The 19,407-nt window shown below is 40.8% G+C and overlaps 1 protein-coding gene across 1 annotated transcript in view; it reads left to right on the top strand.

Moving 5' to 3' along the window:
* The first annotated feature begins 1,115 nt into the window (after nt 1-1,115).
* mmp11a (matrix metallopeptidase 11a) overlaps nt 1,116-19,407 on the top strand; it is a 29,932-nt gene continuing 11,640 nt past the window's right edge. The window contains exons 1-2 of the mRNA XM_028578884.1: nt 1,116-1,328; nt 16,103-16,314. Coding sequence (XP_028434685.1) covers nt 1,224-1,328; nt 16,103-16,314 — 317 coding nt within the window. The 5' untranslated portion in view covers nt 1,116-1,223. The remainder of the gene's footprint in view (nt 1,329-16,102; nt 16,315-19,407) is intronic.

The following is a 19,407-nucleotide window of genomic DNA, read 5'->3' as shown; positions in this document are numbered from 1 at the left end:
ACTGCAACGATCTTAATACTGGACCAATGTCAAAGATTGTTATTCCCATCAGTCACTTTGACACAAAAACATAGTAAAATAGGGTCCAGGTTTAAAAAAAAAACGGTAGTTACCCTTTAATTAGGGAGCTTTGGTAGGTAGAATTTCGATCTTTGGACAGAGCCCGGCTAGCTCTTTCCATCTACTTCCAGTTTTAAGGCTAAGCTAAGCTAAGCTTTGACTTCAGCTTTGTCATACTTAAAGTGGAACGGCAACAATTTTACACGTCAAAGTCTGTTTGCAGGTGTTGGGAAGTTCTAAGTGAAAAAAAAGTATGAAGCATAAAGCCTTTTGTCTCTCCAGAGGGAGCCTAAGGAAGTCTGACAAATGTCCTCAAGTGATGTCACTCGAGTCAGAAGCAGGTGTTTAATGTGGGTTGAAAAAATTCTACTTCTTAGGCTTAGTAAACTATGTAAAACCCATTAGAAATAAACTGTTTTGGTCATGGTCTTCTTTAACTTAAGACAATGTTAAAAATAAAACCGTGAGAATTTATTTTTGGCGTATGGTCAATTTTCTTCTGAGGGAAGTCTTGGCTTTATATCTGTGTTAAACCGACACTAACATCACTTTCCTTTCATTCACACAGCTGCACTGTTGTACTTAACATTGACTATATGTTTTCTCCTCATAAAATGATTTAAATAGACTAGCAGAGTGTTCTGTGTTAGCTGGCTGGTTAGTTTTAACTGTAGGTGATTGTGCTGTTGTAATACTCTTATAATAATCCGATAATATCTCCATATGTTTTTTGCAGTACATGCTGTGTCACTGTTTATAGTGTTTAATGTGTGGCATTGGGCGTATTTAATACATTTTTCCTTTCAAACTGTCAAGTTCCTTGGTATTCATAAAATCAAGACACACAGATGGGTGAAAAACACAAAGCCATCTTCATCGTCATCTGTTTTGAGTTGACGTGCACGCGGCAGAGAAAGGGTTAAGAGTCACATGGTAGCGGGTGGTATTATCAGCCCTAGGCTGTAAAAAAAAAAAAAAAAAAAAAAAAAAAAAAAGTGTATGTGGAGGAAAAAAACCTTTAGGAGAACAAAGAAATCAGAGTCTATTTAAAGAGAAGTAGCCCCGGATCCGGCAGCCGTGTGACTCCCAGCTTTGCGCACCCCTCACAGCTGCGCCAAACCCAGCCTGCCTGTGCACCACCAGTGCTCCCGACGGCGGTGAGGATGCGAACTTCTCTTGTCGTGTGCTGCTGCGTCTTGGCGCTACAATGCCTCCAGAGCACGCTTTGTCTTCCAGTGCGGGGATCCAGCAGGTACAAAGTGGCACCGGTGAGTTTTTCCCCCACACTTGTTGCAAAGTCGAAACAAAAGAAGAAAGAAACTTTTCTGCAGAAGTTTGGAAAGTGTATCGATGTTGTGCTGCAGAATGAGTCGGCTTGGTTTAATCTGTGGCACGCATGGGAAATTATTTATTCTGTTGCATTTTAAAGGACTCTGCATTGTTGAATTTTTTCATTCTTTCTCCGGCTACAAGTGACTCTCCCACCCCCTAAACACACATACACACACACACAGGCTACACGTGCACACACACTCGTGCACAACAGTTTGCAATGATTGTTGCTATTTTTGGGTGGTATCGCCATGGTTGTAGACACTAATTGTACATCGCTTTGGATGAAAGCGTTGGAGTGTGATGTAATGGCGCTAGATGGTTTTCTTGTGCAGACTTTGCAGCAGAATGAGTCGCTTTGCTCCAAAGTCGGCTTAAAACAATCCACATTCTTGTATCAAGAATTATAGCCTACTTCTAGGTTTGAGTAGCCTAACACTTTCCTGCAGCTATACCTAGATGTGCCCTAAAATCCCCCCCTCACACGCGCGCACACGCCCTTTCCTCGGACCAATGACAATTATGTTGTAATTAAGAAAATGGCTATTTTCACGCGCGCACAGGAGCTGACCTGTCACTGTAATTAGCCCGGGAGCTGCTCTTACTTTGAAGAAATTACTATCATCACTATTTATTTTGAGTGTGCTCAGCACCACTGGAAGCATTCGTGACTTTGCAGGCAAAAACTGACGTCTTCTCCTTCTCCTCTTCGTGGCGTGCATGCAGGATGACAGCAGAGTGTTTTGGTTTTGCCTCAGTGCAGAGAGAGAGAGAGAGAGAGAGAGAGAGAGAGAAAAAAAAAAATAAAGATTGCTGAGTTCCCCTTCAGGGCAGGAAGCAGTAATAACAGGTCTTAAAGGCATTTTGTCAACAAAACCATAAAAAAGAGGGGTCCTCCATATGGAGCCATCATGAAGGCGTCAGTAGCACTCGTTGCCCTGCTACAAATAGTCACAGTTGTGTTTTGGAGGCTTATCTGACTTATTTCCATCTTGTTTATTAGCCTCACTTTGGTCTGCTGCTGTTCTGCAAACCTCAGCACATAGTGCAACTCGTTATTGAAGATTTTACATTCTAATAGTTCCTGTTCATGTTCTTGTGTAGTAATTCTGGATCCCATCATATTTACTACAGCCTTGTTTATGTCCTCTCTTCTCCTGTATCATATTTGCTGAAGTAAACACGCAACCTCTATTTACAGAGTAGGCTGGTTTAGCGTGCATGCTTTTTCAAAGAAATGTCATGTTTACAGGTACACAGAAAAATAAGGAATTTATCAAAACAAGCTGGCAGCTCAGATAAGCACTCACAGAGAGGAATGTAGCAGTTACTGAGCATAGTCCTGAAGGAAGGGTGGAAGTGTTGATTTGTAGGTATATACGATTGCAGGTTAATGTAAACAGACTAAAGTAATCAGTTTTGGTATGTTCCCGAAGCATCAGCCAATTGAGCTGTTTGTAGCAGAATTGCAAAGCGATGGCAATTTTTCTTTCCAGAGAAATAAATACCACAAGGTTGGTACATCAAGTCAGGGAAAAACATGTAATGGTATCATAAGAAATGCAGTGGTGAGTGTTGCACCCAGGGGTGTCGGACTGGGGTTGGAAATGTGACTAAGTACCCAGCGCCCTCATGTGAGGAGGGCCCAAATAGATGCTACAACGAATAGGTGTAGGCCCATAGAGAATGTCTTTCTACTGGGCCCAGAATTTTGTGCTACGCCCCTGGTTGCACCTATCTCCAGTAAAGAGGCGTGAAGTTGAACAAACGATTTCCTGAAGGTCTTAAAGGTCTAAAGCTCTCTGACCACCAGACGGTGCCAAAGCAAAGTTCATCTGCTTGACCTCGCAAAATGGGTGATGCTAGAAGCCTGGTGAGCCGCGCAAGTTAGCAAACTGCTCTAGCTGAGGTAGCCAACTGGAGGTCATCATCCTATTTTGCCAGGTTCCTCATTGTAAGAGTTTGGTAAGGGCTATCTTCACACTACACATAAATGCAAAAGAACAAAGGGAGATAGATGTTTCAAATGCCGTTTGAATGGTAAAAATCCGTTCAGCCACTGTGGAGATATCAATGTCTAAAGTCAAGAAAATTGTCTGTGTGCAAATTTGAGGGTGTAGGTTTCAAGGAGTATAACATCAGTAGGATATAAAGTGTAGGTGGATAATTTCAATAACTGACATAACTGACTGTTAGTCCCCAAAGTAGCCATTTCACTTCATTTTGAAGATTGATCTCACTGTATACTATGACTATATGACTAATATTTTTTTAAATTAGATTTTAAAAATCGCAATACACCGCCTTGCTGACAGTATCACAATATATTGATTCGTAACCCCTGTATCATGATATGTATCGTATTGCCAAATTCTTGCCAATACACAGCCCTTTAAACCTACATTGTGTAATTTTTTGAGTTGATTCTTTCCAAAAACCCTTTTGTTCTTTCAAAATATGTGCTCATTCATGTGTAATTACTTCCACCAACTAATCAAAGTATTCTCGTAAGCGTAGACTCTGACATTAAGAATCATTCAGAATACATACGGGTGAGTTGCTCGAATGACGGCTGCCATGTTGCGCCTCCATCTTTAAAGGAATACGCCACCGTTTGTTGAAATAGGGTTATTCACCGTCTCCACTATATTTATATAGGTGGGCAAATGCATTTTTGTCTCAGTGCATGCATTGTCTTAGTCCGGTGGGGCTGCCCTAGCTTAGCTTAGCGTAATGAATGGAATCCTTTGTTGCCGTTAGCATGTCATGAGTAAAAGTGACCCAACAACAACAAAAACAAAACCTAATTACTTCTTGTGGCCTGCGTATTCACGAGTAAAAATATCAATGCAGATTAAGACTAGACGATTTCCTAGGCAGATATTGACTTGGGACAATATTGGGTGGAAGCACTGCTACTCAGGCACAGAGATATCGGCAGCCCACGGAGTTCTACGACCGGCGCAAAGTCACCTTTTCTGGGTTACTGGACTACCAAATGCTGCTGCCCTGAAAAAAAAATGCAACCCAATCTGATTTAGACCTGGATAATTTGACAGTGTCAGGGAGGACTCCAAACAAGGCCACAACAGGGTGTGGCTCTAATTGTATCTGCAACACATCTGTGACTTTGCCCTAAACGTTGTTTTTGTCTTGTAAATAAGTGGATCATTTTACATTTTCAGGACTCTTAAAATTATTCCAATAAAACAAGGGGAAAAAAACACTGTTAGACATATGTAAGGGGTGAGGAGAGGTCGCAAGTAGATTCATTTTAAAGGGCCACAAACCTAATCTGACATAGTGAATATCTCAACAGACAAACATATTGTCTGGACTGATCCTGGCACAACCATCAGTTAACATGCAGGGTGTCCTCCTGTGTATTGCAAGCCTAGGTTTCCCACCACCAGTCCTAAGCCACTTGGAATTATTTTGTAATGTATTTTTAAGATGTTTTTTAAACTACAGTTACAGTGGGGCGGCTCGGTTGGAACATAGTCATCATTTCAATTATCCAGTTAGCTTTTAGCACTGACTTAATGTAGGGCCCTATGGAATCTGTCTTTTAGCTTTTTTTTAACTCTCAATTTCGCAATTCTGTCCATGATTTTGTTATCCAGAAACAATTGGGATCTACATTAATGCTGCCATCAGTCTGTGACTGGCCCCAGCCAGGCCGTCGTCGAAAACGTTTCTGGGGGAAACCCTGACATGCTTCCTTTGTGTTGATTCATTAGCATCCACGCTGTGTTTTCGCATACTTGAAATACTTTTGCACAGTTTAATCCACAGTAATCAGAAGCCAGGCAATTGTAGTGTTGTGACATGTCTTTGTCGACAGTGTGTTTATGTGTCGAGTTGAAAACCAGCTTTCTACACATGAAAAATGACTGTTTTTTAGCAATACATTATCAGACGTGGGTTGCACCTGTGATGACAACGTAGCGATGTCGGCGGGTCATTTCACTGGAAAGTCTAATCCGTAGTTCTGTCAATTTGTTCCCCCGTTGATGACAAAAGAGCGAGTGATTACACAGGCCCGGACAGGCCTCAGTGTCTGTGGCATTTGGCACAGGGAGTTTACAAAGTGCCTGTTTTTCTCTCTGGAGTGAAGAGGAGGAGCTAACAGCTAACTGTTTTTGTCAATAAACCCCAAGTCCCTTGGTTCTGCTTTCTGTTTTGCCCCATGATGTCGATGTCTTCAGGCAAAGCGATTGGTTGGGGAACCGTGAGAGCAAAGGTGACATCAGAGCCGGCCTCGGTTCCCATCGAGTAGATCTAGGTCACATCTGCACCGGGCTGTGAGTGGCTGATAACACACAACAGGGGGGCGGGGGGTGCTGTTAAAAGGCACATGCAACCTTCTGTCATGAAGATAATCAGATGCTTTTGTTAGCAGGCGGAGCCCCCAGCCTCATTCTGAGTCCCTCGCTAACAAGTTGAGAGGAGGGGCAGCATCATGTTAGAGTATTTATAGTTCCGGCGATTCTGCAGGCTGAATTTATTAAAAGCGCATATCACTGAGTTTCTGGATTGGCTGAGAGCTCCAGTTTGCACCTTGATACATTGCACAAGGTGTGTCTCCATCTCTTGACCCAAACAAAGATGGAAACTGGAGGAGTCCAAATCCACCTTTACTGTAAATTAGTAGTAAATGGGATCAAGAATGGGGACATCATCTTTCAGTATAGCCAGCCAGCTAGCTATCTAGTTGCATTCATGAAACAAAGCGACAGGAAAACAGTATGAATGAGATGGACGCAGCTGCACAGGTTGTTGTAAGTCAACTTCTAGAAATCACAAATCTTAATCAGCATTTTAAAAAGTTAAGTTAACTGCTCCTAGCCAGTGTCACTGAAAATGATGTCAGAGGGACAGATACGTCACTCACAACTGACTGGTTAGGGCAAATCTAACAAACTGAGTCCGTAATATTTATCCCCTGGAAAACATGAATATCTGTACAAAATGTCATGGCAATCTTTTAAATAGTTGTTGAGATATTTCAAGACCAAAATCTACTGTATCAGTGAAAGCCTTTATTCAGCAGGTTTTGCTCCAGATGGGACCTGAACTTGGAACTGCAATTTATATTGTGGTTTTAAAATCCACCCACATTCCCTAGAAAAACTGGAGTCTGGAGTCACTTTTCTGTAAAACAGCCATCTCTGTCTATCTCTACCAAATCGATTAACAACCAAATAATGTCAAAGATGCCCAAAACTCCTCAAACAATAGATACAGTGGCCGGGTTGGCTCAGTGGGTAGAGCAGGCGCACATATACTGAGAGGTTTATGCCTCGACGCAGAGGTCCAGGGTTCAAATCCGATGTGTGCCGATTTCCTGCATGTCTTCCCCTTTCTCACCTAGCTGTCCTTACAAAAATGAAAGGCGGAAAAGCCCAAAAAATAATAAAAGAAAAAGATACAAACAGCATGATTTGTCTGTGAACCAATACTCCCCCTGGTAATGTGCTCTCATTAATAATCACAATCAACGGTGAAATCCTCAGTTAGTCATCCTGCAGCTAGACGAACAGAAGATCTGCAAGTCTCAGCGGAAGAGGTTTTTTTTGTGCCAGGAAAGATAAGAGATTTACGCAGATGGTTTATATCACCTTCCACTGCAGGATGTTTCTGATTTTCGGATGATATATCGCATTAAGAGAGTAAGAAGGAAGATAACGAAGTATTTGTTGATGAAAAAAACTCAAACCTCTCCCCTTCTGGCAAAATACATCCTGTATCTCTGTAAGTAACTCTTTGTCCCTGTTTTGTTCAATGAGAGCACACCCTTCAAATTGAAAGCTTATCTGTCTCCTGATGTAAACACTTACTTATGGCTTACTTCCTATCATCCGGATTCACTGTTACTAGGTTAGATATCGTGTTGATTAAAACGCTTCTGGCTTTAGCATTGGAAGAATCCCCTTTAGTTTCTTTGAAACACTTAATAGACCTGTTACATTTTGCTATAAATGTAAAATGAACCCTCAGATGCTTTTTTTAAGATTTCATCAGTCAGAGTCAGTGAATTTCAGGAGGTTTTGGACCAACTTTTGTAATTTCCTTTTTGGAGCCACTTTACCCCAACCTACTTTTCTACTTCTGCTGCAGTTATATATTTCATACTTTCCTTATTCAAAACACATGTTGTGTGGAAGCAATGCATTCTGGAGAGTGATGCAAATGCTGGTGTACAAGTTGTTGTGTGTGCCTTTTTCACGATGATTTTCCACAGAATGAATGTTGAACATACAGGCTTTGGACACACACACGAAAGACTACTAGTTATTAGCAGTTCCTCCAGAAAAACGCGAATATGCGATCACATAATTCAATGCATAATCAGCCAAAGTCTGCATATTAATGCGGTGGCCACATTTTTTCAAATACGCCACACTTTCGCCGCATTTTCGCCGCATAAATTGCAGATTTTCGCGCAAAATATGCGAGGCTTGCATGATTTCATAATCCCCGCATTTTCGTTGCAAAAAAGTCCCATATATCTTAGCAGAAAGTTGCAAAATGTTGCGTTTCCTTCACACAAGAGCAGCCATTTCCCCCTGTTGCCATGGGAACGTTATGAAGTGACGTAATTACACGACGTGAACATCATCAAAAAGCAGGGTGTTGAGGGGGTGGGAATCACTTTTTTTGTGTTTTTCATCAAACCGCAGTATTTGCAAGTTCCCGCAGTTTTTTCAAGTTCCCGCAATTTAATCGCATAAAATTGCATAAATATCATAAAGCATATTCCATCATATTTTTTAAGAAAACGTGCCGCATAATCAAGGATTTTTGCCCGCAACAACCACAAAAAAACAAAAAAACAAAAAAAACTTTTTCTGGAAGGACTGTATTAGAATCAATTCATTGTAGGATTTGGACTTCATGGGATATGTTGTCATTTAGAAAAAAATATACAATATCACCACCACCACTTTTGAATTAAAAAGTCTGATTAATGAATGATGAATAATGAATTTTTCTTCTTTTCTTGATTGGGACCAGTAACTTTGTGGAGCCTCCAGAGGTCTTACATTTTTTAAAAGCTAAATGTTTACAGTTTGCTTTGTAACTTGGGGCAGGTGATCCCATGTCAGTGACTCAGATGCTGAGGCAGAAGTGTTGTGGCCATGCATGCGTGTTCATGTGTAATTTCAGAGCAGACAATGGAAATCCTGGCAGGAGACTTTGTGACGACGTTACAAAAATACCCTTGGGACAATTAGTCTGTCACTTTCTGCTGAGAGTGCAAAAAGCCGCTGATGAGACATACATCTCCCAAATAGCCTGAAGGCCTCATGAAGGCTTCTTCGCACTGGGAAAATGTGAAGGAGTTTGTGATGGTGGCGGCGGCGGCGGCGATGCAGTGTGAGTGGGGGGCCATCCATTACAAGTTTGGACATATCTAGCTTCTGGTTACAGTGATGACAAGATGTGTGAGCAGCGGTGCAGGGGATCTGACAGTGGTATTCAGCGAGAAACATGTCTGTGCACGGTGCGTCTGAACAGCGTCTGCAGTCTGACAACAAACCCATCTCCATCACCCCCACCAGGTCACTGTGCTTTAGTTTGACACGACCAAGAAGTGAACTGCAGGAAGACAGAAGGCAGTTGGGACGTTTTCACTGCAAGTTTAAAGGGATAGTTCAGGTCTTTTGAAGTGGGGTTGTTTGAGGTCCTTATCCATCCACATATGTCATTGTATTAGCTACAGAAGATAGCAGCCGGCAGGCCCCCAGTTTGGAGAAGCAGACAGGAGTACCGGTACGGAAGCTTAGCAATGTACTTCTGTGGACGGGGGCAACAGCTAACGTTTTTTAAGCCTCCTACAACGTGAGAAAACTTTTTTGCACACCTCTTTGGTCGGGCAGGTGCATAGGATATGATCAAAGGTAACAGATTAAAAATTGTTGAGAGAAAATCCTGCACACTGACCATTACGCAAGCAATAATTTATTTAGAAAAATACAACGTTTCGGTCCCAGACCTTCATCAGGTACTGAAGGTCTGGGACCGAAACGTTGTATTTTTCTAGTTTGGTTGTTTGGTCCGCACAAGAGTTCGAATGAGCTTTCACACCACCCCAAACAAACTAGACTTTCTGACAAAACGTTCCAGGGTTTCGGTTAAAACGGACAACAGAGCTTATGTGTTTAAGCAACCTTAAACTGATATTGATTTTTTTTAGGTGGTCCTTTTTCTGGTGGCTTAAAAATTGTTCATCAGGTAATGAAGGTCTGGGACCGAAACGTTGTATTTTTCTAAATAAATTATTGCTTGCGTAATGGTCAGTGTGCTGGTTTTTCTCTCAACAATTTTTAAGCCACCAGAAAAAGGACCACCTAAAAAAAATCAATATCAGTTTAAGGTTGCTTTCACACATAAGCTCTGTTGTCCGTTTTAACCGAAACCCTGGAACGTTTTGTCAGAAAGTCTGGTTTGTTTGGGGTGGTGTGAAAGCTCATTCAAACTCTTGTGCGGACCAAACAACCAAACTCTGGTCCACCTGAAAACGGGGGTCTTGGTTGAGAATGCAACAATGTTGCAACTTCACCCCCGAATCGCACCGAGTCTACCGAACTATACTGTAGGTGTGAAAATATTTTCTTCACTTTACCTTGCCGTCAGACAGCCCCTTCTGACGGGAAACTGAAGCCGTTGTCTATGCTATCTTTAAAGCCACCAGACTTTGACTTTGACTCACAGAACAAGGGAGGTCTACCACTGCCTCGATCAGTTAGTAGGTTTGCGTTATTGTGTGACTTTTGGTGAATCCGAACTAACCATTTAGAACACCAATGTCACACAATAACACAATCAACCTAAGTATATTCAATAATGAGTTAATAATCTTTTATTAACAAGTAACGTCAAGTTGACTCAGAAAGAAGGTTGGAAACCAAAAAACTTCTGTTAACTGATAAAAGCTGCTCATTAAAACTAAAAAAAGTTCTACGACATTCATTGTTTGTGTTTGTTCATGTTTTACAAAGAGTTTAACCTGAGCCAGACAGACAACAAAGATAGAAATCATATCACATCCATACAGAGATAGTAGTATACAGCTGTTAAATAATATCACATCCATACAGGGATAGTAGTACACAGCTGTTATACATCATATCACATCCATACAGGGATAGTAGTACACAGCTGTTAAATAATATCACATCCATACAGAGATAGTAGTATACAGCTGTTATACATCATATCACATCCATACAGAGATAGTAGTATACAGCTGTTATACATCATATCACATGCATACAGGGATAGTAGTATACAGCTGTTATACATCATATCACATCCATACAGAGATAGTAGTATACAGCTGTTATACATCATATCACATCCATACAGAGATAGTAGTATACAGCTGTTATACATCATATCACATCCATACAGGGATAGTAGTATACAGCTGTTAAATAATATCACATCCATACAGAGATAGTAGTATACAGCTGTTATATCATATCACATCCATACAGAGATAGTAGTATACAGCTGTTATACATCATATCACATCCATACAGGGATAGTAGTATACAGCTGTTATATCATATCACATCCATACAGGGATAGTAGTATACAGCTGTTATATCATATCACATCCATACAAGGATAGTATTATACAGCTGTTATATCATATCACATCCATACAGGGATAGTAGTATACAGTTGTTAAAACATAATAAAATATATGACCCACTGGTATCGGATCGGTACTGGGTATCGGCCGATATGCAAGTTCAGGTATCGGAATCGGTATCGGGAAGCAAAAAATGGTATCGGACCATCTCTAGTTTGAATTTGAACTGTGATGTGGAATCCAGCACATTTAGGGCTTTACTCGGCTGTGGGGTCAGGCAGGTCAGCCAATCCATTTGACACACAGGCGGGGGGGGTTTAGTCTTTAACCACTTACTGCTCTCACTTTTGTTTTCATCTCCCTCTTTTAAATTAACCCCACCACAAAAAAAAAATGTCGAACCTGAAAGCTGACACTCCCTTCACCTCAGTTCACTGATTGGGATCAGGCAGCAGACAACTGCAGTCTAAACTGTCTCGTTTGGGGACGGAGGTCGGCTTGGGACCAGGTCGAACCTGGGTCCTCAACAAAGACCACAGAGGCTGCTGAACACAAGGAACAGCTGTGGGCGGGACACTGTCCTCACCAGCCCACGGCATCAGTCGTTTCAGTGTTCAAAAACCTAAAATGATGTGACAACAACCACAGCTGGGAAAATGGCTCACTGCTAGGGCTGGGTAACGTTCATACATTTTCGATACCGGTACCGATACCAATACCGTGACTTTGATACCGGTTCCTAAACAATACTTTTTTAGATATCAATTTAAAAAAAATCCTTTTTAACAAAAAGAAATGACATGCTTATTGGCTCACTGACGCTGATGAGATTTACTCCTTTGGCATTGAAATTTGGTTTTGAATGACGAGGCATTTTTAACATATTTTTAGAGAACTTTCACCACTAAATTGACTCATAATTTGAATATTTGTCAACTCTTGTGTCTGAAGCGGCATACTGTTTTTTTTCGGTCTCTGCTAGCGTTGTGAGTAAACGGTTACTATGGCCGAACAGACAACGAAAAGAGCGATGACTGCAAATGACGAAACTTAAAAAAAACAAGTGAAGGTGAGATCCAAAAACAAACCTGCTATTACCAGTTACCGCTCATTGCCATAAGTGCCATTAGTGACATTATTCAAATGTGCACACAGCTCTTTTGTCTTTTGTCAAGAATGAGTCATTTATACATTTTTTAACATCATTTATTCATGACTAACGTAGGCTATCGGCTACTTGGAAGTTGGAACAAAGAAATAAAATAAGTCCTCCAGAGGCCAGCCTCCGTTTCACCTCCTCAGCATCCATTTTCGCGCTAATCGAAACGCATCACCTGAGCACTCTTTTACCGCGCAACCCGGAGCGCAAGCCCGAGCCCGTGTAAAATTGTTGAAATTAAGACCAAACCCGACAAAGATCTTCAACTCTAATTTAAATAAGCCTTAAAGAAATCCCCTCATGCATATTTAATCTGTAATTGTATATTGTAAACTCCGCAGGTCATTAAAACCCCAGATTTCAATAAACATTACTGAGGACATGAACTCAGTGCCCTCAATGACAGCTACAGGCCTGTATAGGCTCACTCCGTCAAGGTAAATACATGTGTTTTTTTTAAAGCAAAGAAATAGTGACCAAATTCCATGCTAGTTACTGTATGTCTTTCACCCGTTTCATGTCAACAGAGATTACGTTTCAGACCTGATTTACAACTTGTAAAGGGTTTTGTTGTTTATCTGAGGGTTTTGTTGTCAGGGCCGATAACAGTGAGAAACCTCAGATCACACTTACAAAACCTCCAGAAGAAGCAGTTTTTTCTTTGTTTATTTATCACAGCACAAACAAGCCGTATAAGGAAAACTGTAGGACATGAGCAGTAACGCCCCTCCTAATGTGAGCTTTGTGCAACACAACAAGCAGCTTACATCTTGTTTAAACAAAGTGAAACACAGGAGGTGTGTACTGTTTGTTCTGTGATCCAGACCCATCAGTCACTGTGTTTCCGCAGGCAGGCGCACATTCCATGAATCCTGCTGGGCTTTGTTCCCCTTAACCTACAACAACGACGCGGTTTGAGTCCTGCAGAGCTGAGCGAGGCAGCCTCGTTCAAAGACAACAAAAACACGATTGTGTCTTTACAATTTTGATTTGATATTTTATGGATCGATTGTGAATTAAGGTTGGTTTCTGCTGAGGTTCATTTTTAAAATATTTGGTTTAGTAGATATTTCCTTACTTTTCTGCTTGAGCATCTTCCTGTCAGGGCTGAAAAGTCTCTGTAACATTAAATCTAATGTAAATTCAAGTTCATTTTATCTTGTAAACATGAGGTGACATTAACTTAAAACTCATTCATAAGCAGTGTTTGGAATAACGGCATTTAAAAGAACGGTGTTAGGTAACAAGGTTCTTTTTATCAGTAACGGGGTAATCTAACTAATTACTTTTCCCGTCGTTACGACGCCGTTAACGTTACTGGACGTTAAATGCGGTGCGTTACTATGCATTGATTGAATAAACTGTGTGATACGAACACACCCCTGGCTCACAGTTAATGAGGAGGTGGGTTAATAACGAGGTAAGCGATTATGATTGGCTAAGGCAGAGTCATGTTTCATGGTAGCATAGAAGACTTTGTCGACATCCGTTGTAAGCAACTCTAATTTAATGAAGCATCTCACAACGACACGCGCATCTACAAAGCTAGTGGCCAAAACCAGCGATACCTCCACCACAGATGATAGCTCGCCATCCACTAGCAAAGAAGGACTCGGAGCAAAGTCCTCCAAGCAGCAAAAGCTAGATCTTTCTGCCTCACAACAAAGTCAACCGTATAATAGGCAGGTATGTAGAAACACTTTTTTGTTGTTTAAAAGTTTACTTTTGTTGTGAACAAAACACTTGGAAGTACAGGTTGCTTGCTTGACCAGTTGTCTCAGGTTGAGAGAGTTTGATTTAATTTGCTAGAGTTAAATGCACTTTATATGGTGTAACTGTTTACTTTTCTTACAAAGATAAAACTTGAAGTGCAGGATAAACCTCTTGCTGTCGACGTGCAATAAATATTAAAAGTTATGTACAAACACCTGTCTGTTCGACTCATTTCAACTGACTTTTTTCAACTGCTCTTTGACATATAGCAACTTTTTACACAGTAAAACAGTAACGCAAATAGTTACTTTCCCTGGTAACGAGTTACTGTAATTCAGTTACTAACTCAGTTACTTTTTGGAACAAGTATTGAGTAACTATAACTAATTACTTTTTTAAAGTAACGTTCCCAACACTGTTCATAAGATATTGCACCTCCGCTAAGGTCATGTTTTCAGTTCGGTTTTTCAGCAGGATTACGGTAAAACTGCTGGCACAGCTTCTATGAAACTTGGTGGAAGGGGGAAGCTTCTGCCAAGGAAGAATACATTACGTTTTGGAGCGGATCTGAATCACGGGACTGATATAGGGCACGGCCATGGCAGAGACAGGGCCCTTCTAGTTTGGACTTGTTATCCTGCATCTTGAGGAATTTCTAATATTTGTACAATGATTTAGACCTTTGTACAATCTATGATCAATAATTCTACAGCACAGCACTTTTCAAAGCAAAGTTACAAAGGGCTTCACATGGTTGAACCAGGAACAAATCAAATCAAATCTGTTACAGCAATTTAATTAATTGAATGGAAACAAAATACCTAAATGTAATAAAAATAAAAGCAATATTGTTTTTGTTATTGTGAAGGGGATGAAAAACTGTCATCTGAAAAGTAACTAAAGCCGTCAGACAAATGTAGTGGAGTAAAAAGTACAATATTTACCTCTGAGATATAAAGTATAAAGTAGTAAAAAATGGAAATACTCAAATAAAGTACTTTGAATTTGTACTTGAGTAAGTGTACCTAGTTGCATTCCACCACAGGTCCTAACCTAATAGCTTAGACCTCTTTTTACGTGCAGGTCTCTCAATTAGTGCTTAGAGGGAACCAACAATGACTCGTGGATATTGCCGCACTTAAGAAAAGGATCAATATCAGCAAAACTCTTCGCATGATTAAAGTACGTAAGAGAGAAGCTGTGGTAAGAGTCCCAGGCTCTATCTGATGATAGAAGTAATTAGTGTCATCTCTACACATTAAATTGATAGCATCTTTTTTTTTCCACAGGTTGTTCACATGGACGTATAAGAAGTAATTAGTTTCATCTCTTCACAATAAATTGATAGCGTCTTTTCCCACAGATTGTTATGAGTAGCAGCGGAAAAGGAAATGCACGGAACTGCAATTGTGTGATAGGAGGAACCCACCCAGCAGTAGGTTTGGTTCAGTGGCTGGGTCAGATGAGAAGGCTCTACTCTGTAATTTGCTTCAGTGGAAATGAGCAGAGCCATTTCCTAGTGGGGGGGGAAGGGACGGGACGGGGTGGCGGGGGAGGTATTACCGATAATAGGACAACGTGGGTCTGACTGTCTTAACCCTTGTGTTGTCTTCCCGTCAACCTTTTTCCAACATTTTTGACACCTTTTTTTCACAGTTCGTTTTTGCTTTTTCCAATGTTTTAAATTTAAAAAAAAAAAATCTTCTACACATTTTCAGCGCTTATTCTACATTTGTGATATAAAACAAAAATTGAAAACAGGTCGACCCAAAGTCAACACAAGGGTTAAACTGGGGCAAACTACGTGGCTCGGTGACATGGGCGATTTTAGACCCTTTTTAGGGGGATTCGAGCACCCCTTAACACTTTTGCATGCACTGTATCTGTGTCACATTCTCATTAGGGGCTGAGCCCCCCTAAAGGTTTGATCCTAGAATCGCCCCATTTTACAGCGGATCTGTGCGGAGCTTAGTACCGCCCTTGACGATAGTGATTGGTTTAAAGAAATGCCAATAAACCAGAGCACGTTTTTCTCCAAGTCTTGCATGTGACCATAGTTTTATTCTTGTGTCTGTCTTTTCCTTCCTCTACATTATTTTCTTCCTTTTCATCTTTTCCTGAAACAATGATGCCACACCAAACACGATTAGGTGACACAGCCTAACATATTTCTAATGATTTTTAATGACAAAAAACAAACTTGCACTGACTAACGAACATCGTTGTTGTTACAGGTCTCTGAAAAGTTCCCCGACTTAAAGAAGAGGGGGAAGGTTCCTCACGCTCAAGATCTAGTAAAGGAAATGACGAACACCTCTAACACATGGAACCGACCTCGCTGTGGCGTACCGGACTACCCCGCCCACAAGGAGGTGCATTATCGGGGGCGACAGAGACGCTTCGTCCTGTACGGAGGACGTTTGGAGAAGACAGACCTCACCTACAGGTACAGATACCCACATACTCAGCTCAGACCCAATATTACTTTCATATGTCAACGTGACATCATGACTTCACTTTCTTTCTTTTTTTGTGATACATTTTTTATTTTAATTTTTTCATACATGGCACCAAGTGGAGTGTTATCTGTACGCATTTTGAGCTATCCACCTGTATGTCTACGCCTTATTGACAATGAGGACATACGTCATGGTAGCTTGCTGTCACGTGACGATTTGGGAGGTACCTGAGTGCGCCCACCATTTTGGGATCCTACGCTATTGGTTGAGACCAAAAACAGAGCAAAAAGAAAGGGTGAATACTGGACATTTATCAGGTGGACACAAACACAAAGACTCCTAATGAATGATTCTGTTGCTCTGTAATTGCTGGATGTAGATGTTAGTATGTACTGCAGCTGCCCTTCCAAAGTAAGTAATGTTGCATTCAGTGTGCATACAATTGGGACATACTACTTCTTAAAACATAGTGTCTTGAACTTTGACCCTCTTGCTTATATATGCTGCAAAAAAAAAAGTTGTGGGAAAGCATGCTGGCTGGAAAATTGCAGGATATGATCGGATGCAGTAGGAAATCCTGGTATTTCTGGCATACTGCATTTGACATGCCATGTATTTGGACATACAAAATATTTTCTGGCATACTAAATACTATGGTAGTATGGGTATTGGATAGCAAGGCACCGTTTCTTATATAGGGCTTATATAGTTGGCTACTTAGAAAATTAAGTCTTGAAATGTTTCTGACAAACGGGTGCTGGTTTTCTTTCATCTGAGGCCTTGGCACCATTGAGCGTCTGGCAGTCCTCTGCTGGCTGCTGCCTCTCTGTCTGTGTCTCCTGGGGTCCCTTTCATTGTAATCATTCTTTAACACAACAGTATATTAAGACAGACAGAGACAGGAAGGGGGGCAGCACTGACCGCCGACTAATAAGATTCTGCTGGATTGGACCAATAAAGCGCTCACAGTGACACCCGACAAAGGGAAGTGGTTAACAAGGACCCAGGCAACAACTGGCAAAGCCAAACAATACTTTTGCATGACCTGACAGGGCCACTGTAGCTTCTTCGTCCTTCTAAATGACTAAGACATATGACTGTTGAAAGAGTGAAGCAACGCTAATGTGTCTCTATGTTTACTTTTTATTTAGGATCAGCCAGCATTTTGTGCTAGTGAAGCAAGTTGTGGCAGCTGAGTTGTTCTAACGGCTTAAACGGCTGTTAACGAAACTGAAAAGAAGCTCTCAGGTGTCCGGAACATGGTAAAGATTTGAGTTTGTTGTGGTACCATCGCAGGAGACCTTGTTTTCCAGTCTTATTTTCTTTATATATATATATATATATATATATATATATATATATATATATATATATATATATATATATATATATATATATATATATATTTACACAACTTCTTTCTTCACATTTTTATCTTACTTTATATGTAGTTGTAAAATGAAAGGATATTGTCTACAAATCACACCAATGTGGACTTTGCACTGAGTAAAGTCCCTGTGTGCACAAATATTTGCACCTTTGCACGAGTCTGCACGCTTTATATTTATGATCAAACTGAAATTATCCGTTATCAGCAAATCAGTTTTTTTTAAGATCATTTTTTGGGGCATTTATTTATACAGGACAGCTGGAGACATGAAAGGGGAGAGAGAGGGGGAATGACATGCAGCAAAGGGCTGCAGGGCCGAGTCGAACCTGTGGCTGCTGCGTTGAGAAGTAAGCCTCTATATATAGGCCCCTGCTCTACCAGGTGAGCTAACCAGGCGCCCAGCTAGTCAGTTTTTTTAAACCGAGGTACAGCTTCTTTACACATGGATTTAAATTACAAAATGTCTTGGTTCTGCTCTTCCTCTCCTCCTACAATACTTTATGTAAACAAAAGAGACAGCGGTTGAAATGCACACCAGTGGTATTTTGTATTGCAAGTATTTCTCTAAATTAAGAACACATTTGCCATAAACCCTGCTCCTTCCTGTCCCTCTTGACCCTCGCACCCTTGCATAATAAAAGACAAGATCTGATGACGGACAGTAAAAATTCTTGCAAGGAGACGTTTATGCTCAACGCATCGATCATTGCAGTATTCCCCAGGGGGCATACAAACAAAATAAGGAAGTAGTAGAGAATGCTTGGGAAGGCGCTTAGGGCAAAGAGTTAAGATAAAGTAAGTTGATATTGCGATTTTGATTTTATTTTATTAGGATCCCCATTAGCTGATGCAGAACATCAGCTACTCTTCCTCGGGTCCACACAAAACATAAAACATGACAACAGATAAGACATTTTCAGACAAAACCACATGAAATAAAAATAAGAAAAGTATAACTAACAATATTCTTACTAAACATGACGATAAAAAAAAACAGTTTATAAAAAACAATTTATAAAAACACAATTTATTGTGCAGCAATGATGTGTGTGGTTGGTTAAAAGGAGGGGCAGCCGAGTTCCAAGGGGCCTATTTAAACCGGCTCTTGAGGCCTCATGGCAGCAGGTAAAATGCTTAGTTAAGAGGATGGGGGGGGGTCATTGTAGATCTGGATTGCCTTTTTGGTTGTGGATTTAGAGAATAAGTCCTGGGGCCCTATTTTAACAATCTGAAACGCAAGTATCAAACGCCAAACGCAAGTAGCTTTGTGGGCGGATCTTGGGCGCCGTTGCTATTATACCGGCGGGATAAATGACTCTTGCACCCGACGCAAATCTAAAATGGGTTGGTCTGAAGTAGCTACATTACTTATAGGTGTGGTTGGGGCGTAACGTGCAGTAAACCAATCAGAGCGTTATCTCACATTCACATAAAAGCAGGCACGCTTGTTCCATGGCGGATTGCTAATATAATGGTGGATTTGCTAGGCGCACGCTCTTAATACATCCATGGGCGCACGCCAGGAGCGGTTCACAGCCGAGGACACCGAAGTTTGCTATTGAGTTTTCTTTTTCACAAAATGTAAATAAAGAAATATCACAAAAACATATTTTCCAAAGTTTTGTGCTCACTCTCACTGAATCACAAGATTATGAATGCATGGTGATATTTTTGCAATGTAGTCTAACAT

Source organism: Perca flavescens, chromosome 5, assembly GCF_004354835.1.
Source record: "Perca flavescens isolate YP-PL-M2 chromosome 5, PFLA_1.0, whole genome shotgun sequence".
NCBI lineage: Eukaryota > Metazoa > Chordata > Actinopteri > Perciformes > Percidae > Perca > Perca flavescens.
Note: the sequence above shows the minus strand (reverse complement) of the source record. Positions and strands in the feature narration are given on the sequence as shown.